Source organism: Saccopteryx bilineata, chromosome 4, assembly GCF_036850765.1.
Source record: "Saccopteryx bilineata isolate mSacBil1 chromosome 4, mSacBil1_pri_phased_curated, whole genome shotgun sequence".
Lineage (NCBI taxonomy): Eukaryota > Metazoa > Chordata > Mammalia > Chiroptera > Emballonuridae > Saccopteryx > Saccopteryx bilineata.
In genome coordinates, this window is record NC_089493.1 from 117,391,025 (window position 1) to 117,418,047 (window position 27,023).

At 42.1% G+C, this 27,023-nt stretch overlaps 1 protein-coding gene and 1 non-coding gene across 5 annotated transcripts; both read left to right on the forward strand.

The window, feature by feature from the left end:
- The first annotated feature begins 1,799 nt into the window (after window positions 1-1,799).
- Window positions 1,800-26,933, forward strand: FKBP3 (FKBP prolyl isomerase 3). 4 transcript variants are annotated; one of them, XM_066277815.1, is made up of 7 exons: window positions 1,800-1,954; window positions 6,284-6,385; window positions 7,963-8,070; window positions 20,706-20,841; window positions 21,750-21,817; window positions 23,762-23,859; window positions 26,596-26,933. In XM_066277815.1, exons 1-7 carry the CDS (start codon window positions 1,847-1,849, stop codon window positions 26,648-26,650), a joined length of 675 nt encoding a protein of 224 aa, XP_066133912.1. In that variant the 5' UTR covers window positions 1,800-1,846; the 3' UTR covers window positions 26,651-26,933. The 4 variants fall into 4 exon arrangements, with proteins under 4 accessions (XP_066133912.1, XP_066133914.1, XP_066133913.1 ...); XM_066277816.1 differs by lacking the exon at window positions 1,800-1,954 and adding an exon at window positions 2,071-2,144; XM_066277814.1 differs by lacking the exon at window positions 1,800-1,954 and adding an exon at window positions 4,578-4,949.
- Window positions 2,891-2,997, forward strand: LOC136336940 (U6 spliceosomal RNA). The gene has a single exon (XR_010731674.1). It is a non-coding gene; the product is annotated as a U6 spliceosomal RNA (small nuclear RNA).
- Window positions 26,934-27,023: the final 90 nt, after the last annotated feature.

A 27,023-nucleotide genomic window follows, 5' to 3' on the forward strand; every position in this document is an offset into this window, starting at 1 on the left:
CATCAGTTTTTCATTGTGGCACTTAGTTGTTCATTGATTGCTTTCTCATTTGTGCCTTGACTGCGGGCCTTCAGCAGACTGAGTAACCCCTTGCTCGAGTCAGCGACCTTGGGTCCAAGCTGGTGAGCTTTGCTCAAACCAGATGAGCCCCTCCGCTCAAGTTGGCGATCGCGGGGGTCTTGAACCTGGGTTATCTACATCCCAGTCCAACGCTCTATCCACTGCGCCACCGCCTGATCAGTGTGCCTTATACTTTGTTGATTGTGTTTTTAAATCGAATATGAGGTGAAAAGCGAAATTGTTCAGATTGAATTAAATATTGTGTCTCATTTTTCTATGCAATCTGAGAAAACAAAATGCTAGGTCTCTTTATTTGCAGCATTGGAAGAGGCAGCCCATTGTTTAATATTTCTATTGTTGAAAGGGAAGTAAATAGTTTGGGCCTGATCATCATTGTCCTTTACATCTTTATAAATATGGTCGGTATGGCATGTCTACTATAGCACAGCTTTCTTTTCTTTTCTTTTTTTCTTTCTTTTTTTTTTTTTTTTTTTTTTTATGTGACAGAGACAGAGAGGGAGGAGGGAGAAGGGAGACAGATGGGAAGGGAGAGAGATGAGATGCATCAATTCTTCCTTGCATCACCTTACTTGTTCATTGACTGCTTTCTCATATGTGCCTTGAAGGAGAGGGGATACTACATTAGAGCTAATGATCTCATGTCAAGCCAGCCACCCCGTGCTCAAGCTGGTGAGCCCGCCCTCAACCTGGTGACCTAGGAGTTTCGAATCTGCGTCCTCTGAGTCCCAGCCAGACCTCTATCCACTGCGCCACCTCCTGGTCAGGCTCTAGCAATAGCTTTCTACCTCAGACTTACCAATTCTGACCTGGCCACTTCAAGTAACCTCTGTATGTTTCCTTGTATATTGACAGAAAGTATACCACATTTTGAGGTGTTAAATATTGTCACCCTCATCACATTGCTTTATTTGGTCAAGTCCTGAATTTGCTTTTAGACAAAGTGTTTCTCCTGTTTGTATTTGGGGGGGGGGGAAGAGGGGACAGGTTGTGTTTTAGTTTCATTTATGTGAGCCTCAAAAGGGAGAAGGGCGGATATGGATATGGGTTGTTCTGATAGACGAGGACCGAGTCACTTGGGTGGGAATTTTTAGGTCAGGAAACAGGTTATGGACTTTTAAGGCATAGCAGCCAGTCGGTAAAAAACGAGTGTGTCCTGATCAGGCGGTTGCGCAGTGGATAGAGTGTCGGACTGGGACACAGAGGACCCAGGTTCAAAACCTCAAGGTCGCCAATTTGAGCGCCAGCTCATCTAGCTTGAAGCCCAAGGTCGCTGGCTTGAGCAAGGGGGTCACTCACTCTGCTGTAGCCCTCCCCCAGTCAAGGCACATATGAAAAAGCAATCAATGAACTAAGGTGCAGCAACAAAGAATTGGTGCTTCTCATCTCTCTTCCTTCCTGTATATCCGTCTCTCACTCTGACTCTGTCAAAAACAAAAAACAAGAACGTGTGGATAATGGCTGTTAAATATCACTACCATCAAAAAATAAATAAATAACGCTATCATCAGAGGTCTCCTCACATGGGTTCTAATTAAGAATAAATGACAGCCTGCCGCCTTCTTCAAGGACCATATCAGCTGGTTTTTACACGAACTCAACAAAGAAGCCTTCAAAGGACAGCCTTGACGTCACTCAAGGACAGCGCAGTGACCCCGACCCGACCCGCCCCTTACCCCAGCCCCCGTGGGGGCAGGCCACGCCCCCAGGGCGGGGCGATGCCGAAGCGAGGCGGGCTGGCTCAGTGAGGCAGAGGCAGCGGGGGAAGATGGCGGCGGTCAATCCACAGCGGGGCTGGACCATGGAGCAGCTACGCAGCGAGCAGCTACCCAAGAAGGACATTATCAAGTTTCTACAGGACCACGGTTCAGATTCGGTATCAGAGGCGGCGGGGCGGCCGGGCTTAGGCGGCCGAGGGACGCCTCACCCCCCCGGAGATGCCCTTACATTCCGTATTCCTCCGATCCCCCGCCCTCGTCCTGCTGCGGCCCGTGGCCCGGTGGCCGGAGGGGCCTCGCGTGCGCTCGGAGCCACACTCCCGCCCCGCGATGGCCCCGCTGGCGAGGGTAGGACCGCTTTAACGCCGGGGGCTCCCGGCAGCGGTCGGGGAGTTAGAACCTCATCGGGATCCTGGAGTGAGGATACGGCCATTAATAAATGAGCCTGGAGACACTTGCAGCTGAGGCTGGTGGGGGTTCTGGGGCTTCGACGAGCCCTCCTGAGGGGAGTGCGAGTGTGCGGGAGCTGGGCAGGGATCGGGTGTCTGCGGGACTGATGTGCGCGACTTGCTTCGATTAGTACTACTGAACACTAATGCCTGCGATTGTTTTTTAATCCGTACATTTCTATTTAACTTTAACGTGAACGCTTTCAATAATTGTTTCACCCTTATACTGGGTTATTACATGCGCAATTCATGTAAACGGTCTCCCATGTTATAAACAAAGAAGTCTATTTCATGTTCTTTCTGTAAAATTTTATTTACTGATTTGAGGGTAGGGAGAGTGAAACAGAAACACCCATCTGTTTCTGTATGTGCCCTGATCTAGGATGGAACTGGCTGCCAATCCGGACGATGCTCTTATCAACCCAGCCAGGGCTTTTCGACCTTTTTTATAGTGTGTGCTTTGCATTTTTCAGCATAGTCTCCATCTTAACAGATGGATGATCTTGTTGTCACAAGAGTCTTCTTTCAGAAATTAAGATCATTCAATCAAGATCAACAATTTAAATTGTTGAGTGAGTGTCACAAGTTACTTTGTTAGACTCTTCTTTCAGAAATTAAGATTATCCAATTAAGATCAACAATTTAGTGCTCGCTTCGGCAGCACATATACTAAAATAGGAACGATACAGAGAAGGTTAGCATGGCCCCTGCGCAAGGATGACACTAAAAAGAAAAAAGATCAACAATTTATATTGTTGAGTGAATGTACAATTTGTTATACCAGAGAAATAGAAGGAGCAGCCAGCATCTGGTTTCTCTACAATTTTTTAAATTTAAATTCTAATCCAGCCTGACCAGACTGTTGCGCAGTGGATAGGATAGAGCATCGGACTGGGACACGGAGGACCCAGATTGAAAACCCCAAGGTTGCCAGCTTGAGTGTGGCTCAACAGCTTGATCACAGGGTCACTGGCTTGAGGCCAAAGGTTGCTGGCTTGAGCAAGGGGTCACTTGCTCTGCTGTAGCACCCCCACCCCACCCCATCAGGGCACATATGAGAAAGCAATCATTGAACAACTAAGGGGCTGCAATGAAGAATTGATGCTTCTCATCTCTCTCCTTTTCTATCTGTCTCTCCCTCTGTCCCTGTCAAAAAAAAAGTTCTAATCTAGCATTTAGAAATATTATTTCTGGGCTCCTTTAAGAAAAGTGTAGTTTTCACTTTGAGTTAGAGATATAATTAATTTCCTAGCCTCCGTCTCCATGCTCCTGAACAAGCATCCTGACATCAGTAAATATTTATACATCTATAGCAAGAACTGTGCTCAGTATTTGGAGAGACAAGGATAAAAAAGAAAGATCATGCTTCAGGGATACCATTTCATACCATTTTACCATTTTAAGCCAATTCATACTTCCACTAGAACACTAGAATAGAGTAGGCATATCATTTATTAACATGTAATGCCTCAATCCTCCATCAGATTCTTATAAATCATCCCAATGGGGCATCTAATGTAAAACAGGCCAATTTCAAGAGACTCAGATTCAAAATATTTTTATAACATGCTTTTAAGTGCATATTCTCCAGTGTTCATTCACATACTTAAACCTATATTTGACAATCAACAATTTATTCATCATAAGATATCAAGGCAATGTTTTATATTTTGGAATCTTGCTATGGAAATCACAACAGTGCTAAAACAACTGATTACTTCTGTTTAACCTAGGTAACCTTTCCCCAGCAGCCTTTATCAGAACATTTCTTTAGGAGTAGTAGAGAAAAAAATACAAAAGAATAATGTTAGAAAAACTGCTTTATCAAAAGGTTAAAACAGAACAACTGAGAAGGTAAGAAAATGAGGAATCAAGCAATGACCACAAAGCAGAAAAGGAAGCAGAATAAAATAAAATCCCCACGTTATATGATTTTTTCCCCCCACAGACAGTCAGCGGGATAGATAGGGACAGACAGGAAGGGAGAGAGATGAGAAGCATCAATCATCAGTTTTTCGATGCAACACCTTAGTTGTTCATTGATTGCTTTCTCATATGTGCCTTGACCGTGGGCCTTCAGCAGACGGAGTAACCCCTTCCTCAAGCCAGTGACCTTGGGTCCAAGCTGGTGAGCTTTGCTCAAACCAGATGAGCCCGCACTCAAGCTGGTGTCCTTGGGGTCTTGAACCTGGGTCCTTCGCATCCCAGTTCGACGCTCTATCCACTGCGCCACCACCTGGTCAGGCCCCATGTTATATGATTTTGAATTGAAAAATAATTTTGATGACTTGATACACCAAAACTCAGTAGTTTTTTGTTTTGTTTTTTACAGAGAGAGAGAGAGAGAGTCAGAGAGAGGGATAGACCAGGACAGACAGACAGGAACGGAGAGCTGAGAAGCATCAATCATTAGTTTTTCATTGCGCATTGCAACACCTTAATTGTTCATTGATTGCCTTCTCATATGTGCCTTGACCGTGGGCCTTCAGCAGACCGAGTAAACCCTTGCTCAAGCCAGCGACCTTGGGCTCAAGCTGTTGAGCTTTTGCTCAAACCAGATGAGCCCCCACTCAAGCTGGCGACTTCGGGGTCTCGAACCTGGGTCTTCCACATCCCAATCCGATGCTCTATCCACTGCGCCACCACCCGGTCAGGCCAAAATTCAATAGTATTTTGGTGTCCATCTGCCAACTTTGAAAGAAAGGTAGTTATTTTGTGGATTACTCTTACAACCCTACAGTTATTACAATCACAACATAGTTGTGATTATTGATTTTCCACTATAATACAGAAACTGAGTCTAGGAAAACTTAGTCCCTAATCTAAAATCAGCTAGGATTTTAACTGAAAAGGTCTACTTCCATAGCCCATAAATTTTTTTTTTTTTTTTTTTTTTTTTTTTACAGAGGCAGAGATAGACAGGGACAGACAGACAGGAACGGAGAGAGATGAGAAGCATCAATCATCAGTTTCTCGTTGCGCGTTGCGACTTCTTAGTTGTTCATTGATTGCTTTCTCATATGTGCCTTGACCGTGGGCCTTCAGCAGACCGAGTAACCCCCTGCTGGAGCCAGCGACCTTGGGTCCAAGCTGGTGAGCTCTTTGCTCAAGCCAGATGAGCCCGCGCTCAAGCTGGCGACCTCGGGGTCTCGAACCTGGGTCCTTCTGCATCCCAGTCCGACGCTCTATCCACTGCGCCACCACCTGGTCAGGCCAGCCCATAAATTTAACTGCTGTATATCCAGTGTAGTGTAACAGTGCTTCTCAGTCTGCCAAGAATAGGTTACAGGTATATTAGGTTAGCTGTGCCCAGGATGGCTGGAGGCTCACGCTGTGCCAGGAGCAGCTTTGCCTAGTTACCAAATTGTGCTTGCTATACAAAAGTGCTTTTCAGCCCTGGCCGGTTGGCTCAGTGGTAGAGCGTCGGCCTGGCGTGCAGGAGTCCCAGGTTCAATTCCCGGCCAGGGCACATAGGAGAGGTGCCCATCAGCTTCTCCACCCCTCCCCCTCTCCTTCCTCTCTGTCTCTCTCTTCCCCTCCCACAGCCAAAGCTCCATCGGAGCAAAGTTGGCCCGGGCGCTGAGGATGGCTCTGTGGCCTCTGCCTCAGGCGCTATAATGGCTCTGATTGTGGCAGAGCGATGCCCCAGATGGGCAGAGCATCGCCCCCTGGTGGTCATGCGGGGTGGATCCCGGTCGGGCACATGCGGGAGTCTGTCTGACTGCCTCCCTGTTTCCAACTTAAGAAAGAAAAAAAAAGAAGTGCTTTTCTTTGAGTTCCATGATGGAAAAAGGGTTAGTACTCACCCCTGTGACTCCTACATACAGTTCCAGTCTAGTAAATAATTCTTATAAGTACCCAATATGTTTTTTAATCTTTCTTAAATCTTTTTTCTTGTTATGAAGTAGGGTATAAAATATATTTCATTTTTTTCTATCATTAGTAGTACTGTTGAAAACAATTACTAAAGTAAAAGATCATTTTGTAATTTTAGACCCTTATATGAAGGAAATTATTTTCACTATTTTTTCTTTATAGTTTCTTGCAGAACATAAATTATTAGGAAACATTAAAAATGTGGCCAAGACAGCTAACAAGGACCATTTGATTACAGCCTATAACCATCTTTTTGAAAGTAAGGTGAGTATTGTTATATTTTCTTGCCAGAATATCATTTTGGATATTCCCCCCAAAAAAAGTTTGAATGTATTTATTTGCACATATGTTAAAGTTTTTACACTTGCAATTTTTCTTAATTTTAACCATAAATGGACTGTCAAATCTAGCTAGGCTAGTCTGCAGTGTAATATTTTGAAAGGGAAAAGATTTTTTTTAAAAATTCTCTAGGCCTGACCTGTGGTGGTGTAGTGGATAAAGCGTCAACCTGGAAACGCTGAGGTTGCCGGTTCAAAACCCTGGGTTTACCTGGTCAAGGCACATATGGGAGTTGATGCTTCCTGCTCCTCCCCCCTTCTCTCTCTCTCTCTCTCTCTCTCTCTCCTCTCTATAATGAATAAATAAAATCTTTAAAAAAAATAATTCTCTAGTTTTATCTAGTATAAAACAAAAAATTGTTAAGGGCACTGAAAAATTATAAACCCAAAGTAAGTGCCATTTTATTTATAAATTTAAAGTCTCTGTTATGCTTGTGCTGAGCCGTTTTTTGTTGTTTGTTTGTTTGTTTTTTAGAAGAAAGGAGGGGAGATAGTGAGGGAGGCTCCCACACGTGCCCCAACCAGGATCCACTCAGTGAATCCACTCATGAGCAACCCTCATCTGGGGCCGATGCTCGAGTACCAAGCTATTTTTAGTGCCTAAGACTGATGGCTCCAGGGGAGCTATCCTCAATGCACAGGGCCATGCTCAAACCAATCAAACCACTGGCTGTAGGAGGAAAAGAGGAAGAGAAGTAGGGGGGAAGAAGCAGATGGCCACTTCTCCTGTGTGCCGTGACCGGGAATTGAACTCAGAACATCCATACCCCTGGCCAATGCTCTTATCCACTGAGCCACCAGCCAAGGCCATGCTGAGCCTTTAGAAAAATAAATTTTTAGCCTGACTAGGCGGTGGCTCAGTGGATAGAGTGTCGGACTGGGATATGGAGGACCCAGGTTCGAGACCCTGAGGTCGCCAGCTTGAGCACGGGTTCATCTGGTTTGAGCAAGGTTCACCAGCTTGAGCCTAAGGTTGCTGGCTCGAGCAAGGGGTCACTCGGTCTGCTGTAGCTCCCCGGTCAAGGCACATATGAGAAATCAATCAATGAACAACTAAGGAACCGCAACAAAGAATTGATGCTTCTCATCTCTCTCCCTTCCTGTCTGTCTCTATTTCTCTCTCTGTCTCTGACACACACAAACAAAATTTCTTTAAAAAAAAATATTTACCAATATATCTTCACTATGAAGTGACTGTCTTCCACAAAAAGGAATCTTTATTAAGGAGTTATATGAATTGTATTCATATCTCTAGGTCATGGTTCTCATTTCAAAATTTATGTTATAAAATAGTTTAAGGGTCATAATTTATTGATTAAAGTTCTTAACATAAGGTTCTTTCTTTGTTCTTATTTAGTTTCTATTTATTTACATTTGAGCAATGTAGCCTATATTCATACTGCAGGTAGATGTTCATTTAATTGAGAAGCTGAATATCTAGATATCTCTCCTAGCTTTTAGCCTGTCCTAAATATGATAAACAGTAGAATATTTTCCTTACAGCGTTTCAAGGGTACTGAAAGTTTAAGTAAAGTGTCCGAGCAGGTGAAAAACGTGAAGCTTAATGAAGATAAACCCAAAGAAACCAAGGCTGAAGAGACTCTGGATGAGGTTTGTATGTAATATTTTCTTATTCAGTTCTTACATGAATTTCAGAAAAGCAGGCAGTTCCTAATTTACGAACAAGATACATTCTGTAAGTTTGAAAATGTTTATATGCACAAAAAGGTAAACATAAATACTATGTTAAGACAAACATCTGTATAAGTTGCATTTAATAGGTAAATATACCTGTTCCAACTTACATACAAATTTAGCTTAAAAACAAACCTACAAAACCTATCTTGTTCATAACTAAGGAACTGCCTATATTTGCTTTACAGCACTGATTTCTCATAGTGAGGTATAGATGAGTATGGCGACTTAAGAGTGAGCCAAACACTGATTTGGAGTGTGTCTCCCTTAGGGTGTACTGAATAGGGCCTAAGGTGGAGGGAGGGGGAACGGGTACCTAAGAACCAAACCAGTGCTTTTTAATTTTTTTTTTTTAATTTTTTGCATTGAGAGTGGGAAGAAGGGAAAGAGAAGGAGAGAGAGAAGCATCAACTTGCTGTTCCACTTAGTTGTTCCATTTAGTTGTGCACTTACTGGTTGCTTCTTGTATGAGCCCTGACTGGGGATCGAACCCACAACCTTGGCATGCCAGGAGGACACTTTATCCACTGAGCTTCACAGTCAGAAAGTCCTTTTCTATAAGATACTTCTAGCTTTGTATTTCACATTGCCTCTATGTCTGGCTAGAACTTCTGTGCTTCCAAAGCTATTTTAGGGTACTGATTCTGTAGCCAAGTTGGACAGAGGGAAACTCATTTTGATTATTTTTAGCTTTTTCAAATATACATGGTGTCCTTGGCAACAGAAATAGTTAATCCAGGCCTGGCTGGAGGGTGTGGGCTCATCTTCTCATCTTTACCAACCCAGTTCTTATGTTTTGGTACAAAGGTTTGAGAACTAGATAAAATCATTACTGCAAATGGACAGCCTTCGTGGAGCTGAAAGCTTTTAGAATAGCCTCAGTAGAGCTAAACTGATTATAATCTTGCCACTTTTAATAATATCTTAATTAATCTCGTTCCCAGCAGTCTTAGTATCAGCAATAATAATCTAATAATGATAATATTAGTTCTTACAAAGAGATGTAGCCTATTGATAAGGATATTACATTTGGATATTACAGTAGTAGAAAGAGTATGAAACCAGGTGCAGAAGTATAAATGTTTTGTGGTTAAAATTAGATAATTTGTATTTTATTGGTTGGAAAGCACCTATTAATGTTTGTGGGTATGTATACACAGTAAAGGTCTTTTGAGGTTTATCACAACTGTATTATTTGGTAAATGTTATACTGGGCAAATGTTGAGCTGCTAATAAAGTAAATAGAGGTACAGTAATTACTAAAAGGGTTACAAAAGCAAATGGCAACATAGTTACTTTTCAGGAAATTGGGGTAAAGGATGTGTAAGGCAGCAGACAGTAAGTATACCATTAAGAGGTTAAAAAAAGAATTACAAGTAAAAGTAAAAAGCTATAAGGGCTGGAGACAATCTGGACAGCTCTTGTGAAGGTCCTAAACTATCTCCTTTTATTTAAGACCAACTGGCCAATTTGAGCCAAATTATGTGCTCTCATTGTCTTTCTAGCACCTGACTCCATAGCCTCGTGGCCAATATATTTGTTTTTTTGTTTTTTTGTTTTTTTTCTTTTCATTTTTCTGAAGCTGGAAACAGGGAGAGACAGTCAGACAGACTCCCGCATGCACCCGACCGGGATCCACCCGGCACGCCCACCAGGGGCAATGCTCTGCCCACCAGGGGGCGATGCTCTGCCCATCCTGGGCGTCGCCATTTTGCGACCAGAGCCACTCTAGCTCCTGAGGCAGAGGCCACAGAGCCATCCCCAGCGCCCGGGCCATCTTTGCTCCAGTGGAGCCTTGGCTGCGGGAGGGGAAGAGAGACAGAGAGGAAAGCGCGGCGGAGGGGTGGAGAAGCAAATGGGCGCTTCTCCTGTGTGCCCTGGCCGGGAATCGAATCTGGGTCCTCCGCACGCTAGGCCGACGCTCTACCACTGAGCCAACCGGCCAGGGCTCTCGTGGCCAATATATTGCTGATTCCTGATATCTTCTTTCTCTGTTGGTGCCTTGGGACTGCAGAGCAAGCACAGTGAAGAAAAATGAAAGTGTTTAATAGGCTTGGTATATAGTTGTGCTTAATGTCACCCAAGAATGTTTTTTAGTTTGACAGCTACTCAGCAACTTTTACAATATCCCTCACTCAGTTCCCCATCACATTGCCATATAACCTATTTGACACTTTTTAATAAATTCTCAATCCTCTCTTACTCCTTTCTCATGATACACTCTGTGTTCTATTTTATCAGAATATTAACATAGTTGTAACCATTCTCTCCTTCCCAGCATAAAAGTTCTCTGAATCTTTGTCTTTTTCATTCCCATGTCTCCCTCAGGGCTAATGCTCTCAAACTTCTCCTCTTTCAAATCTTGAATCCTTTTTGATGCTCAAGCATTTCAAGGCCTCAAACCTCAGTGTTGGAAAAGTCACTAATCACCTGCCTTCATTCTCTTTCTTCTTCCATTCAGTCTCCAAATGGTAATTCTAGTAAGCTTTCTAAACTATTTTACAAACTACACCTTGCTCAAGAATCTTCAGTCCTGCCTGACCTGTGGTGGCGCAGTGGATAACGCGTCCACCTGGAAATGCTGAGGTCGCCAGTTTGAAACCCTGGGCTTGCCTGGTCAAGGCACATATGGGAGTTGATGCTTCCTGCTCCTCCCCCCTTCTCTCTCTCTGTCTCTCTCTCCTCTCTCCCTCTCTGTCTCTCTCTCCTCTCTAAAAATAAATAAAAATAAAATAAAAAATAAAAAAAGAATCTTCAGTGCTGACCAGGTGGTGGCGCAGTGGATATAGCGTTGGCCTGGGACACTGAGGACCCAGGTTCGAAACACAGGGGTTGCTGACTTGAGTGTGGGCTCATCAGGCTTGAGTGCAGGGTCACTGGCTTGAGTTGTGGAATTATAGACATGACCCCATTGTCGCTGGCTTAAGCCTAAAGGTCGCTGACTTAAATACCAACATCACTGGCTTGAGCCCAAGGTCGCTGGCTTGTGCAAGGGGTCACTGGCTCAGTTGGAGTCCCCTGGTCAAGGCACATATGAGAAAGCAATCAATGAACAACTAAGGTGCCAATATTATGAGTTGATTCTTCTGTCTTTCTCCCTTTCTGTCTGTTGTCTCTGTATGTCCCTCCATCTCTCTCTCACTCTCTTTTAGAAAAAAAAGAATCTTCAGTAATTATGTTTAGAACTGTGCTGTCCAATGTAGTAGTCACTAGCCATATGTGACTACCAAGTACTTTGTGGCTCTTCTGAATTAAAATGTGCTTTCAGTGTAAAATACTCAGTTTCAAAGGCTTAGTATAATTTTTTTTTTTTTTTTTTTTGCATTTTTCTGAAGCTGGAAACAGGAAGAGACAGTCAGACAGACTCCCGCATGCGCCCGACCGGGATCCACCCGGCACGCCCACCATGGGGCACGCTCTGCCCACCAGGGGGCGATGCTCTGCCCATCCTGGGCGTCGCCATGTTGCGACCAGAGCCACTCCAGCGCCTGAGACAGAGGCCACAGAGCCATCCCCAGCGCCCGGGCCATCTTTGCTCCAGTGGAGCCTTGGCTGTGGGAGGGGAAGAGAGAGACAGAGAGGAAGGCGCGGCGGAGGGGTGGAGAAGCAAATGGGCGCTTCTCCTGTCAGGATTTTTTAAATTGATTACATTTTGAAATGATATAGCGAATGTATTAGGTTAATGTAGTAACTAGACTACTTAAAATTACATTTGTGGCTCTTACTGGTTCTCTACTGGACAGAATTCTTTTTCTTTTTCTTTTTTTTTTTACAGAGAGAGAGAGGGATAGATAGGGACAGACAGGAATGGAGAGAGATGAGAAGCATCAATCATCAGTTTTTCATTGTGACACCTTAGTTGTTCATTGATTACTTTCTCATATGTGCCTTGATCGCAGGCCTTCAGCAGATCAAGTAACCCCTTGCTTGAACCAGCGACCTTGGGTCCAAGTTGGTGAGCTTTGCTCAAACCAGGTGAGCCCGCGCTCAAGCTGGCGACCTCTGGGTCTTGAACCTGGGTCTTCCGCATCCCAGTCCTTTGCTCTATCCACTGCGCCACCGCCTAGTCAGGCTGAACAGCATTCTTGACATTCAGAGTCTTCCAGTGTCTAGCCTCTGCTCAGTTCCAGATTTACTATTTCTATACAAACACTCCTTTTCGGCCACAAATGTTTGCTATTGTCTACAAAACTGCCCTTCCCCACTTCCAAACTTTATTACTTGCTCAGTGTGCCTTTTCTCTTAACTTCCCTATTTGTCAGTTTTAAGTCTACTTTAACACACTGGTCAAGTTTTCACCATTCCAGACTTGATTGTATACTTAACTGTGTACGTTTTTGTAGCACATGGTACCTATATTATTTAAATCTACCTTATTTTAATACAAAGAACCTTGTCTAGCCTGACCAGGCAGTGGCGCAGTGGATAGAGCATCAGGCTGAGATGCAGAGGACCCAGGTTCTAAACCCCAAGGTCACCAACTTGAGCACGTCTTATCCAGCTTGAGTGTGGGCTCACCAGCTTGAGCGTGGGGTCACTGGCTTAATTAAGTGTGGGATCATAGACTTGTGACCTCATGGTCGCTGGCTTCAGCCCAAAGGTCGCTGGCTTAAGCAAAGGGTCACTCGCTCTGCTGTAGCCCCCTGGTCAAGGCACATATGAGAAAGCAATCAATGAACAACTAAGATGACGCAACAAACAATTGATGCTTCTCATCTTTCTCCCTTCCTGTCTGTCCCTATTTTTCCCTCTCTCTCTCTCTGTCTCTGTCACAAAATAAAATAAAATAAAATAAAGAGAACCTTATCTAATAGCTGTTACTGGATTTTTTTTTTCACTTTCGTAATCTATTTATTATTTATTTATTTATTTAGTTTTTGTATTTTTCTGAAGCTGGAAGCGGGGAGAGACAGTCAGACAGACTCCTGCATGCGCCCAACCGGGATCCACCTGGCGCGCCCACCAGGGGCGATGCTCTGCCCACCAGGGGGCAATGCTCTGCCCATCTGGGACGTCGCTCTGTTGTGACCAGAGCCACTCTAGCGCCTGGGGCAGAGGCCAAGGAGCCAGCCCCAGCGCCCGGGCCATCTTTGCTCCAATGGAGCCTCGGCTGCGGGAGGGGAAGAGAGAGACAGAGAGGAAGGAGAGGGGGAGGGGTGGAGAAGCAGATGGGCACTTCTCCTGTGTGCCCTGTTCAGGAATCGAACCCGGGACTTCTGCACGCCAGGCCGACACTCTACCACTGAGCCAACCGGCCAGGGCCTATTACTGGATTTTAAATAAATCAGTCATAGTCAATTTTTTTTTTCTATTGTGCATTAAATATTGTTGAGAAAAGTTTTCAAGTATGAATGAATATTGGATGATAGAAAATATAGGGGCTGGCAACAGTAGGTTTATAGTTGTGATACAAATAAGTAATACAAGAATTAAATAATATAGGAATAAACTGTTTTGCATATTCACAATTATAAACCTATTTGCCCACCCCTGTGTAAGCTGGGGCAGGATCTCACTCAATAATCAGAAATGACAAAGTATTCAAGTCAAAAACTTGAGATTCATCCTTTAGAAATCCTTCACATTTAGTCAACACCAAATTCTGTTGATTCTGCATATAACTTTTGTTATCCTCACTGTTAGCACCCTAATGTAGACCTGGACTACCAACTAGAATAAACTCTTCCTAATAAGTCTCCTCGCATCACTTTTTTTTCCCCTGGTTTTTTTTTTTTTTTTTTTTTGGTTTGGTTTTTTTTGTTTATGTGTGTGTGTGTTTTGAGAGAGGAGAGCAAGAGGGTAAGAGAGACGAGAAGCATCACTTCACAGTTGCTCTCACTTTAGTTGTACGTTGAATTTCTTGTACATACCCTGACTGGGACCATCCAGAGTCCCATTGCTCAAGTCAGTGATCTTTCAGGCTCAAGCTGGCAAGTGTGTGTAGACCGTGCCCTGCTCAAGGCATCCCCTGCACTGATAACCCCATGCTCAGAGCCAGCGACCTTGGGGCTTCACAGCAGCGATCTCAGCCTTCTGGGTCATTGCTTTATCCACTGCACCGCCACCAGTCCGGCCTCACTTCCACTTTTGATTCCCTATCCATTCCTCACACTAAATCACAGTGATCTGTTTGAAACACAAACCCAATTCTATAACTCCTTTCTTGGAAACTCTTAATTGGCTGCTCAATGACCTGAAAGTAAAAACCCAGATTCCTAACATGCTACGTGTCTAGCTTCATCTCATACCATTCTCTCTATTTCTCTATTGTAAACCTTCCCTCTATCACCTGAGTAACCTTCTCATCTTTCAGGATATAGTTCAAACATTACATCAAAGTAACTTCTGCCAGCCAGGACCATGTCTGTCAACTCACCTATGTAACTCTAGTTTCTAACACATAGAGATGTTCAACTATTTCTTGAATTAATAATAGGAATGGTTATATAATGCAGTCTCATTTTTAGAGGCTGTGATGTGATCGAGTTAATTGTACTTGATTACTCTAAAAGTCCCTTTATTTCTGGGTTTAGAAGTACCTAGGTTAGACCTAATCTTGGGAATATAGTTCTTCTATTCACTTTGGACTAAGAAACTGCCATAAAGCCAGGTTCATTCAAGCATATAACTCTAGGACAGCCTCGGAACTGATGTGGCTTCTCACCATGAGCCAACCATTCTTGCAATGAAAACCAAAATCAGATCATATAACTAGAACGGCAGAGTGTGTTATGTACTATAGATACCAGAAGTCCCAGCTTGTTTCCTGGCATCATTAGAACCTGTACATTGTGTCTCCTACTTAAAGATTCACAGTGCCTATTAGCTAATGACCCCTTTCAGAAGTCATGCAGAACAGAGGCATATTTAACTATGACATCCTGTTTTCCAAACTTAATTACATTAGACCTTACAGTGTTAACAATATCAAATAATGAGTGATGCATAAAAGACACTGTGAAACACTGAATTGAAAGCTTTCAGTGGGCAGATTGAACTTTCCCTGTTAAGACTGAACCATAACCAGTGATTTAATGTGTTTGAATTATTTTAGGACCTCTAATGTAGATAACACAACATACCCATGCAACTTCAGACAACAAATAGAAAAACAATGGAATGACATTAAAATTTAAAATGTTTGTGGGTTTTGTTTTTTAAAAATTTTTATTCATTATAGAGAGAGAAAAGTGGGGGTAGAAGGGAACGAGGAGTGGGAAGCACGAACTTTCTTCTTGTATGTGCCTGACCGGGCAAGCCCAGGGTTTCAAACCAGCAACCTCATTATTCCAGGTTGATACCTTAACCACTGTGCCAACATAGGCTAGACTAAAATGTGATTTTTTTTGTTCACTAATCATACCATATCCATTCAAAAAATGTATGTAATTTAAAATAGTCTCATATAATAGATATATGTAGTCATTCTCATTTTGTAGCTTTTAAATTTAATTAAAATTATTAAAAATTTTGCCTGACCTGTGATAGCACAGTGGACAAAGCGTCGTCCTGGAACGCTGAGGGCGCCGGTTCAAAACCCTGGGCTTGCCTGGTCATGGCACATATGGGAATTGATGCTTCCTGCTCCTCCCTCCCCCTTCTCTCTCTCTCTCTCTCTCACTCACTCTCTCCTCTCTAAAAATTAATAAAAGAAAAAAAATTTTTTTTAAATTATTAAAAATTTTAATATATAGCCTGACCTCTGGTGGCGCAGTGGATAAAGCGTTGACCTGGGAACACTGAGGTCGCTGGTTCAAAACCATGCACTTGTCTGGTCAAGGCACATATGGGAGTTGATGCTTCCTGCTCCTCCCCCCTTCTCTGTCTCTCTCTCTCTCTCTCTCTCTCTCCACCTCCCTCCTCTCTAAAAATGAATAAATTAAAAAAAAATTTAAAAAAAACTTAATAAAATAAATTTTAAAAAAATTTTAATATAACTAGATTTTTGTCAACTATATATATATATATATATTTTTTTTTTTTTTTTTTTTTTTTTTTTTACAGAGACAGAGTCAGACAGGGACAGACAGAAACAGAGAAATGAGAAGCATCAATCATTAGTTTTTCGTTTGCACATTGCAACACCTTAGTTGTTCATTGATTGCTTTCTCATATGTGCCTTGACCGCGGGCCTTCAGCAGACTGAGTAACCCCTTGCTCAAGCCAGTGACTGGATCCAAGCTGGTGAGCTTTTGCTCAAACCAGATGAGCCCGCGCTCAAGCTGGTGACCTCGGGGTTCTCGAACCTGGGTCCTTGGCATCCCAGTCTGACGCTCTATCCACTGCGCCACCGCCTGGTCAGGCTGTCAACTATATTTTTTAAACCATTTATCTGATATGAAAAATAACATGCTATTTTTTTTGAAAGAGACAGAGGGAGAGTCAGAAATAGGGTCAGACAGACAGGAAGGGAGAGATGAGAAGCATCGATTCTTCACTGCAGCACCTTAGTTGTTCACTGATTGCTTTCTTATACGTGCCTTGACTGGGGGACTATAGCAGAGTGAATGACCCCTTGCTCAAGGCAGCGACCTTTGGGCTTAAGCCAGCGACCATAATAAGGTCATGTCTATGGTCCCACACTCAAGCTGGTGAACCCATGCTCAAGCTAGATGAGCCTGAACTCAAACTGATGATCTTGGGGTTTCAAACCTGGGACCTCTGCATCCCAGTCTGATGCTCTATCCACTGTGCCACTGCCTGGTCAGGCAACATACTATTTTTAAATACAAAGTAACACCTAGAAATGAACATGTTTAACATTCCAGAATGGGTTTTTTTTGCTTTTTTAAGATTTTACTTATTGGCCCTGGCCAGTTTGCTCGGTCAGATAAGAGCGTTGTCCTGAAACAAGGTTACATTGGAAGCAACCAGTGAATGCACAACTGAATGCTTCCCCCTCCCTCTCTCTATCTCAAAAAAAAAAAAAAAAAAAAAAGTTAAGCCCTGGCCAGATGTCTCAATTGGTTGGAGAGTCATCCCAGAGCACGGAGGATGCCAGTTCACATCCCCAGTCAGGGTACATACAGGAACAGTTTGATGTTCCCTGTCTCTCTCTCCTGGTCTCTCAAAAAAAAATTATTTATTTTATGGGTGGGGAGGGGAGGAAGAAATATCAACTCATAGGTACTTCACGTTTTTTAGTTGTTCACTGGCTCCTTGTCAAATGTGCATTGACCAGGCAAGCTCAGGGTTTCAAACCAGTGACCTCAGCAGTCAAGGTCAGTAGTCTATCCACTGTGCTACCATAGGCCAGGCCCAGAATGTTTTCTTTAACATTTTTAAATTTCTTATGCATATATTTATTTAATAGTTGAGATTTTATTGTAGTTAGAATTTTTTGATTTTTCACTTAATATAAGAATTTTCCACATTATTAAAAATGGCATTATATTACCATAAAATGTGTTATTTTGCCATTATAGATAATAGTGTATCAGATAACCACATCAAGATTTTTTCCTAAGTTTCAAATTATTTCTTGGGCGTATTCTTCTATAAATAGATTACTTATCATACTTTGTTTTTTTTGTTTCTGTTTTGTCTTTGTGACAGAGAGAGGGACAGAAAGGGACAGACAGACAGGAAGGGAGAGATGAGAAGCATCAATTCTTCATGCGGCACCTTAGTTGTTCATTGATTGCTTTCTCATATGTGCCTTGACCGGGAGGCTAGAGCAGACGGAGTGACCCCTTGCTCAAGCCAGTGACCTTGGGCTCAAGCTGGTGAACCTTGCTCAAACCAGGGGAACCCACGCTCAAGCTGGCAACTTCAGGGTTTCAAACCTGGGTTCTCCCTGACCCAGTCCAACGCTCTGTCCACAGCGCCACTGCCTGGTCAGGCACTTAATCACACTTTGAACATTTTTAAATTGCATTCCAAATAGGTGACACCAGTTCACACTGCTACCAACAGACACGTGAACATTTATAGTACTGTAAAATAAGTTTGCAGGGGGGCCCTGGCCAGTTTGCTCAGTGGTCGAGCATCGGCCTGGTGTGCAGGAGTCCTGGGTTCGATTCTGGGCCAGGGCACACAGGATAAGCGCCCATCTGCTTCTCCACCCCACCCCCTCTCCTTCCTCTCTGTCTCTCTCTTCCCCTCCCGCAGCCAAGGCTCCATTGGAGCAAAGTTGGCCCCAGGCGCTGAGGATGGCTCCATGGCCCCTGCCTCAGGCACTAGAATGGCTCTGGTTGCAAGAGCAACACCCCAGATGGGCAGAGCATCTTCCCTGGTGGGCATGCCGGGTGGATCCAGGTTAGGCGCATGCAGGAGTCTGTCCGCCTGCCTCCCCGTTTCCAACTTCAGAAAAATAAGTTTGCAGGGGGAATATCAGGGAGGAGGTTAATGCTTACTTTTATAATGCACAGTGTACTCATACTGTGAGTGAGTAACTTCCTTTTTTTTTTTTGTATTTTTCTGAAGCTGGAAACAGGGAGAGACAGTCAGACAGACTCCCGCATAAGCCCGACCGGAATCCACCCGGCACGCCCACCAGGGGCGACGCTCTGCCCCTCGGTGCATCGCTCTGCGTGACCAGAGCCACTCTAGCGCCTGGGGCAGAGGCCAAGGAGCCATCCCCAGCGCCCAGGCCATCCTTGCTCCAATGGAGCCTTGGCTGCAGGAGGGGAAGAGAGAGACAGAGAGGAAGGAGGGGGTGGGGGTGGAGAAGCAAATGGGCACTTCTCCTCTGTGCCCTGGCCGGGAATCGAACCCGGGTCCCCCGCACTCCAGGCCGACGCTCTACCGCTGAGCCAACCAGCCAGGGCCAACTTCCTTTTAATTTAGGATGGTAACCTACCTTTAGCTCAAAGTGCTAATCCTTACTTTGAGGTGCATAGTGCTTTTTACCCTATCTAGGCCTTTCTCTATAAAAGATGAGGAAATGTCTGACCTGTGGTGGTGCAGTGGATAAAGCATTGACCTGTGACGCTGAGGTCGCTGGTTCAAAACCCCAGGCTTGCCTGGACAAGGCACATATGCTAGTTGATGCTTCCTGCTTCTCTCTCCCCCCTTCACTCTTACTCTCTCTTTCTCATCTCTCTCTCTAAAAATGAATAAATAAAATATAATTTAAAAAAATTAAAAGATGAGGAAATGTTGTGAAATTAAATGACTTGACGTAAGAAAATGACTTGTATACTACCTGACATTCCATAAATGCTTAAGGTAGTAAAATGGTTAAGATGATGAGCTTTATATCCAAGCTACCTGATTTCCAATTCCACTCAGCCACATAGGAGCTGTAGGCCTAGGCAAGTTACTTAACCACTCTAGCCTTGCTTCCTTATCTGCAAAATAGGGATAACAGTACCTACCCTCATGAAGAAGAGAAAATTAAAAGTTAATTTATTACAGAATAGTCATGTGGATGTCAAGTACAGCAAAGGAAATATAGTCAATAATACTGTAGTAACTGTATGTTACCAGGTGGGTACTTGAACTATTGGCTCACTTTGTAAAGTGTATGATTGTCTATATACTTTGCTATACACTTGAAACTGATAAAAATATTGAATGTATGCTGTAATTAAAAAATAAAAATTTTTAAGAGGAAAACAAAGTGATTATCCTCCCTCAATTTAATTTGTCAGGCATTAGGAATAGTGCCTGGCATATAGAGTGCTCAATAGATTTTAACTATTAACATCAACAGAGGCTGTCATTATCACTATAACTTGAGGCATTTTGGTATAGTGAAAAAACCAGAGGCTTTGGAATCAGACAAACCCATAGCCATGTTCATTCTCCACTACTCATTAGCTCTGCTGCATGAATTCCCTGAACCGGTCTCCTCATCTGCAAGTAGGTGATACCTTCAGAGGATTGTTAGGATTAAGTGGAATGTCATGTGTAATTGACAAGTAAACAATAGGTGTTGAATATCTCTTCCTTTCCCATTACCAAATATTTTATACTATCACATTTCTATATATTGTGATTAAGAAATTGCTTTCCTTATAATATATAAGGTTATCACCACAGATTAGCCTTTAGCTTTAAAAAGAAGAAAAAGACCGTGATAATACTGGTTTTTTCTAGGAAATATGCCTGTTATGGTAATGTGTATAGATAAGTCCATTCACTGTGTGAACTTCAAAGTTCAGAAACAAACGCAATGTTACTGTTTTCATTCTAATTAGATATAATAAAAATATTCACTGTCAATTATTGGTGCTAAAACCACTAAATCTTTTGAGAAAATGTCACAGTACTATAATAATATTTCCAACATTGGGAAATAACAATTCTTTTTATGATTTCTTGAATAATTAACACAATCTTGTCAAAAGAACATTGTTTCCAAACAAGCTGGAAGTTATCTGAAATTAAATAAAAATCCTAGTTACTAATATTCTCATCAGACTTGAAATGATAGTGACTTTTTTTAAAAACTCATAGAGGTGAACTAAAAGCAAAATAGTTTGTTACCAAATCTTTGAAACTCTGACCAGACTTAGGTCATAGTTGGCTGTATTAAGTACTTTGCCATCCTTCTGAAAGGAGGACATGAGTTAATGATTCTATGTATGTGTTGTCTTTGTTTTTAGGGTCCACCAAAATATACAAAGTCTGTTCTTAAAAAGGGGGATAAAACCAATTTCCCCAAAAAGGGAGATGTTGTTCACTGCTGGTATACAGGAACACTACAGGACGGAACTGTTTTTGATACCAATATTCAAATGAGTAAGTCTTAATGTAATTTTCTTTTGGGTGTTAAGCCTTGCAAAATATATGTAGATGAATGGTTGGCAATACCTTTTTCTTGGCTCTCCTATTTTCTAGTCTTTTGCACCTGTGATTTACTTTGGCTGGGTAAAGAAAGACTCTTGGTCATTGAAAGATAAAAAATAAAGCAGCTTAGGCTCTGACAGGTTGGTTCAGCGGTAGAGCATCAGCCCGGTGTGTGGAAGTCCCAGGTTCAATTCCCAGCCAGGGCACACATGAGAAGTACTCATCTGCTTCTCCACCCTTCCCTCTCTTCTTTCTCTCTCTCTCCCCCTCCCACTGCCAAGGCTCATTGGAGCAAATTTGGCCTGGGCTCTAAAAATGGCTCCATGGCCTCTGCCTCAGGCACTAGAAATGTCTCCAACCACAACAGAGCAATGCCCCAGATGGGCAGAGCATTGCCCCCTAGTGGGCATGCCAGGTGGATCCCAGTTGGACACATGTGGGAGTCTATCTCTCTGCCTCCAGCTTCTCACTTAAAAAAATACCAGAAATAAAGAAAAGAAAGAAAGAGAGACAGGAAAAAGGGAAGGGGAGGGGCAGGGAAAAGGGAAGGGAATGGAAGGAAAAGGAAAGAAGGAAAAAGTTTAAACTTGGTTAATGTCCCAAAGTGAGGACATTATGTTAATACAGAAGGCAGGATACCTTGCTATTTTAGTTGTGTAAATATAGGTGCTTCCCCTCCCCTGTTTAGACTGTAATTGTCTTTCTATCCAGAATTTTATTACCTGGCTTTTAGAGGTTTTGTTTGTTTTTTTCAAACACATAGTATGATAAGTTCTGAAATTAAGTTAAAGACTTAAATCCTGTGTTTTTCCATTGAAATTTTATTTCACCATTAATTATAAGGAAAATCTGTTTTACAGGTTCAAAGAAGAAGAAAAGTGCCAAGCCTTTAAGTTTTAAGGTTGGAATAGGCAAAGTTATCAGAGGAGTAAGTAAAAATGGCGATGGTCAATGGAGACTGGCACGTGCTACCTGTGACCTGGTGCTATAGAGACTAGGATTGGGGAAATCATGAAAACAATCTCTGGAGTCTGACAACTGTTCTGGTACAAGTTAATAAGGTCTCCGGGTCTCGGTGTCCCCATCTATAAAATAAGAACAGTACAGCCTACCTTAACATTAAAGAGTTAATGAATGTCATTTAAACCATGTAATACAGCAGACTCAAATATTTCCCTCCAGCATACCCCCCCCTTTCTTCTTCATAATTTTTAGAATGTTTGGCTTTTTAAATTTGTCTTTAAGATTCCTGTAAGACATTACATGGCTGTAGTACCACTTATAACGTGATCAAGAAAGGTAAAATATTTGTTCCAGACGTGGAACATCAGTAAAAAAAAAGCAAGTTTGTCTGTAGCTCTCACTTCACAACTGAGACTCAAAACACCAGAAAATCTTTTGAACATAAGTAAGTATGCCTTTACCCACCTTTACCTGTGAGAGATTAACAGAGGGAAGCTGAGAAAAAGGGAAGCTAGGCTAGCTGTACCTGAACACTGCAGTGTGGAAGCGACAAGAACACCTGATTATCAGCGTCATTAAATTGGGTTGTCATGCTAGGGCCCACTCATTATTTTAAATTGTCTTTACTAAGGACATGAGACATTAATAACTGGAACACACATTTAAATGCGGTATGACAGCCTTCACTGTGTTATTCTTTGTACTGTGGGTGAGTCCTAAAATATGGTTCAATCATATCCGGAACACAAAATATAATTTAAAAGGTTTAATTGAAAATAACCTTACCCCTTTACCTGAATATACAAAATCAATAGAAACTACTTGTCAAGTTGAGCTATTTTTCTATTTCTATAACTAATTTGCTTACTGGTACATTTCTAGTTAACCATATTCTTAATTGCCAGTATGTGACAAATCTGTCTCTATCCCTTAAACTTTATGTGACGTTTACATTTTAACAGAGTATATATTTGTCATGTATTCTGTCTACTTTTATTGTGTGGAACTAGTTTTGGTAACTGGCTTTAAGTTCCAAATTTGGATCTTAGCAGTAGTCCAGAAACTTCTAACATTTGATAGTTTAACCTTCTGCAAAGCATACCAATGCTCTAGCATGTAGTCTGTTTTATGAACCATTATAACTCCACTATTACAATTTTGTAATTTTAAGATAGTTTTACAATGAATACTTAATGTCTATCCTTATAAAATGAGATGCTTGTCCTATGATATAAAAATGTAGCAAAAATTTTATGGCAAGTGTTAATAGTTTTCATTTTCTTTTTGTGTGTGTGTGTGTGTGTGTGTGTGTGTGTGTGTGTATTTTTCTGAAGCTGGAAACGGGGAGAGACAGTCAGACAGACTCCCGCATGCGCCCGACCAGGATCCACCCGGCACGCCTACCAGGGGGTGACACTCTGCCCCTCCAGGGCGTCACTCTGTTGCGACCAGAGCCACTCTAGCACCTGGGTCAGAGGCCAAGGAACCATCCCCAGCACCCAGGCCATCTTTGCTCCAATGGAGCCTCTGCTGCGGGAGGGGAAGAGAGAGACAGAGAGGAAGGAGAGGGGGAGGGGTGGAGAAGCAGATGGGCGCTTCTCCTGTGTGCCCTGGCCGGGAATCAAACCCGGGACTTCTGCACACCAGGCCGACGCTCTACCACTGAGCCAACCGGCCAGGGCCAATAGTTTTCATTTTCTACACCATTTGAATATTGCACTAAAACAATTGTGTAATATATCCTTTTTTCATTGAGGAAATAAAGGACAATGATTTTAGGATTCATACAAGGACATTACCTTAATGAAATCCAGTAATAAAATGTTTTACATATATATATATAAATAATCTTGCCAGTCTTCAGGTTTTGCATGTATTTTTGCAAATCGTTTTTTCTTCTTGCCTTTAGTGGGATGAAGCACTCTTGACTATGAGTAAAGGAGAAAAGGCTCGACTAGAGATTGAACCAGAATGGGCTTACGGAAAGAAAGGACAGCCTGATGCCAAGTATCCTTTTTTCCTTTGTAATTAAAAAAAGACCACTAAGAAAGATCACCTGAAGGTATTAAAGATGTCTAGGTTAACCTCCAAGTCAGGAATCCTGTTCAAATCGGTAGGACTGATTTTTAGATGCTTTTGTATCAACACCTCCAACATAAACAAGTTATTATTTTCTATTGGCACAAAGTATTCAAAGTTGAGCTGGAATCTACCTTTATCCTCTCTTATTCATGTCCTTAATTTTCAAGACTTAAACTGTGAGGTTTAAGTTTTCCTCTTTAAAAAGCAATTGTTAATGTTTGAAGAGTTTTACTTTAAGTTAAGGTGCCCAGTAAAAACAACTGTAGCACCCTGGCCTGATAGCTCAGTTGGGTGGAGCAGAGCATCATTCCAAAGTGCCGGGGTTGCTGGTTTGATCCCGGGTCAGGGCATGTGCAGAAGCAGATCAATATTCCTGCCTCTCCCTCTCTTTCTCCCTCCCTATCCCCCCACCCCTCAAATCAACAAACATTAAAAAAGAAAAAGAAAAACTGTAGTAGCTGACTAGGCTGTGGCACAGTGGATAGAGCATTGGGCTGGGACACAGAAGACTCAGGTTTGAAACCCTAAGCTAGCCCACTTCAGTACAGGCTCATCCAGCTTGAGAGCGGGGCTCACCAACTTTAGCGCAGGATCATAGACATAACCCTATGGTCGCTGGCTTGAGCTCAGCCACTGGCTTGGACCCAGAGTTGCTGAATTGAGCAAGGGCTCACTCGCTCTGCTGTAGCCCCTGTCAAGGCACATATGAGAAAGCAATGGCCTGACCAGGCGGTGGTGCAGTGGATAGAGCGTCGGACTGCGATGCGGAGGACCCAGGTTCGAGACCCCGAGGTCGCCAGCTTGAGCCAAGGTCGCTGGCTTGAGCAAGGGGTCACTTGGTCTGCTGTAGCCCCCCCCATCAAGGCACATATGAGAAAGCAATCAATGAACAACTAAGGTGTCGCAATGAAAAACTAGTGATTGATGCTTCCCATCTCTCTCCGTTCCTGTCTGTCTATCCCTCTGACTCTCTCTGCCTCTGAAAAAAAAAAAAAAAAGAGAAAGCAATGAAGAATTGATGCTTCTCATCTCTCTCCCTTCCTGTCTGTCCCTATCTGTCCCTCTCTCTGTGTCTCTGTCGCCCCCCCCCCAATATTTTTAAAACTGCAGCAAAATATAGGATGCAGATATGACTCACGGTAATTTTTATTACATTATAATTTCAGGCAATTATAAATGAGTACTCAAAAGCTCAAAAATAGAATACATGTTGGGGATTACCAATTGTGAAAAGAAGGAGGCCATGGGTCCAACATACTGTAAGCATTTGTGATTAATACTAATGACAGCAACTTCTTTTCAAATAGGCCCTGTTTGGGAACATAAAAAACAACAACTGACTCCCAACCATCCCAACCAAAACAATCCAATAGATAAGTAGGAAGGTAGTTTTTTCTATTGTTGGTTCCATTCCCATTCGACTAGTTGGGATTTTTGGAAGTCCTCTCTAGTTTTAACAATTAAAATTATTTGGGAATATAATGGTCTCCTCTAAGCCTATGAAAATGCAATGGCCAACTACAGCTCCCTCTCTCATGTGAAGCACCTCAAGACCAATCAGATAAAATTCACACTTTCTCTAAACTCAGCATCTTAAAATTCACAGCAAATATCAGGTACTGCCTCCAATGAATTTTGATATATACCCAGATAGACTGAAAAATAAAAAAAAAATTTGGAATACTGAATAACAGTCCGTATTAAGTGGTGGCTAATTAGGGAGTACTAGTTAGGCATCCAGGTAAGGAAGATCCCAGTCCAAGCTCAACTTATGTAGTCCGCCTATGATCTCCATTCACAAAGATATCTGTATTAGGAAACACTAGGCTGGTATATATTCTCTGAATCAGCTATAAGGTCTTTTTTCTGGGTTGTTTTTTAAGAATTAAGGAAAATAAATTTTCTAATATCTGGTTTATGAACATACTCATCTGAGAATAATATTAAACTGTATATATATAATATATACATGTGTGGTGCATGCATGTGTGTATGGTAACATTCTAGATATTTTGTATATGGGAAGCATATAAATTTTTTGTACGTAGTCATAGCCATCTATCTAGTCTAAAATTTTCAGTTAGGAAACTACTATAGTTCTATTTAAGTGTTCTTGCTCCATGGATAATGTGTGTGTGATCAACCTATCTTGCCATATGTTCCGTTTAGTCTTTGGCATTAACATCTCAAATCTGTGAAGCTGGCCATGTTGTGGTGAGAAAAGTGAGTGATTTCTGGTCTTCTGCCAACCTTCCTATAAATCCAGCCAACAGAAAGAACTGATATAGTGATCCTCACTGTTTGACCAGGGACACAATGCTCACTGTTAATTAGAGCAAATTAATCTTCTGGTAGCAGTTCATTCCACATATAATCTATAAACCAGTCTAAAGCAGAAGAAAGTGAAGGTTCTTTCAGTAAGTCTGAACATGAAAAAAATTAATGAAAATAATTATTGCTATGTCTGACCTATCCAAACTTTTAGTTTGTTTTCAATTTTCCATTTTAAACTGGGGAACGTTAATTGCATGTTTTTACTATTATACCCTATTCTTTGGAGTTAATTGCAAAATCCAGTCTACATAATTATAATTTTAGACTAAGATTATTGGAAATGATGAGGGGCAATTTTTATCATATTTACCTTGACTTACTCAACAGAATTCCACCAAATGCCAAACTCATTTTTGAAGTGGAATTGGTAGATATTGATTGAAATAGCAATGCTTCAGATCCAAAGACATGAGTAATGTCCTTGAAGAAACTTAGGTAGCTAATTACAGCTGGTTACTATTGTAAGGGAAGAGTCAACTGGAAAATTCAAAAAGTCATATTAGAACTTGTTTACTTTCTCCCCAAACTTTTAAGAAATGTAATCCATTATAAGTCCCTGAAGGTTATAATATTTTACTACAGCTATAAAATACTGGTTAGGGAGAACTCATTTCTTTTACCTCATATTGTAAACTAAATGGCTCAATAAAAATTTATCCAATGTCTTGGTTTGTTTGGTGCTAATAATATTAATGCTCTGATTAGGTCAACTAGGACTAAGACTTCATCAAATCAGGGAGTAACAGTCAAATTGT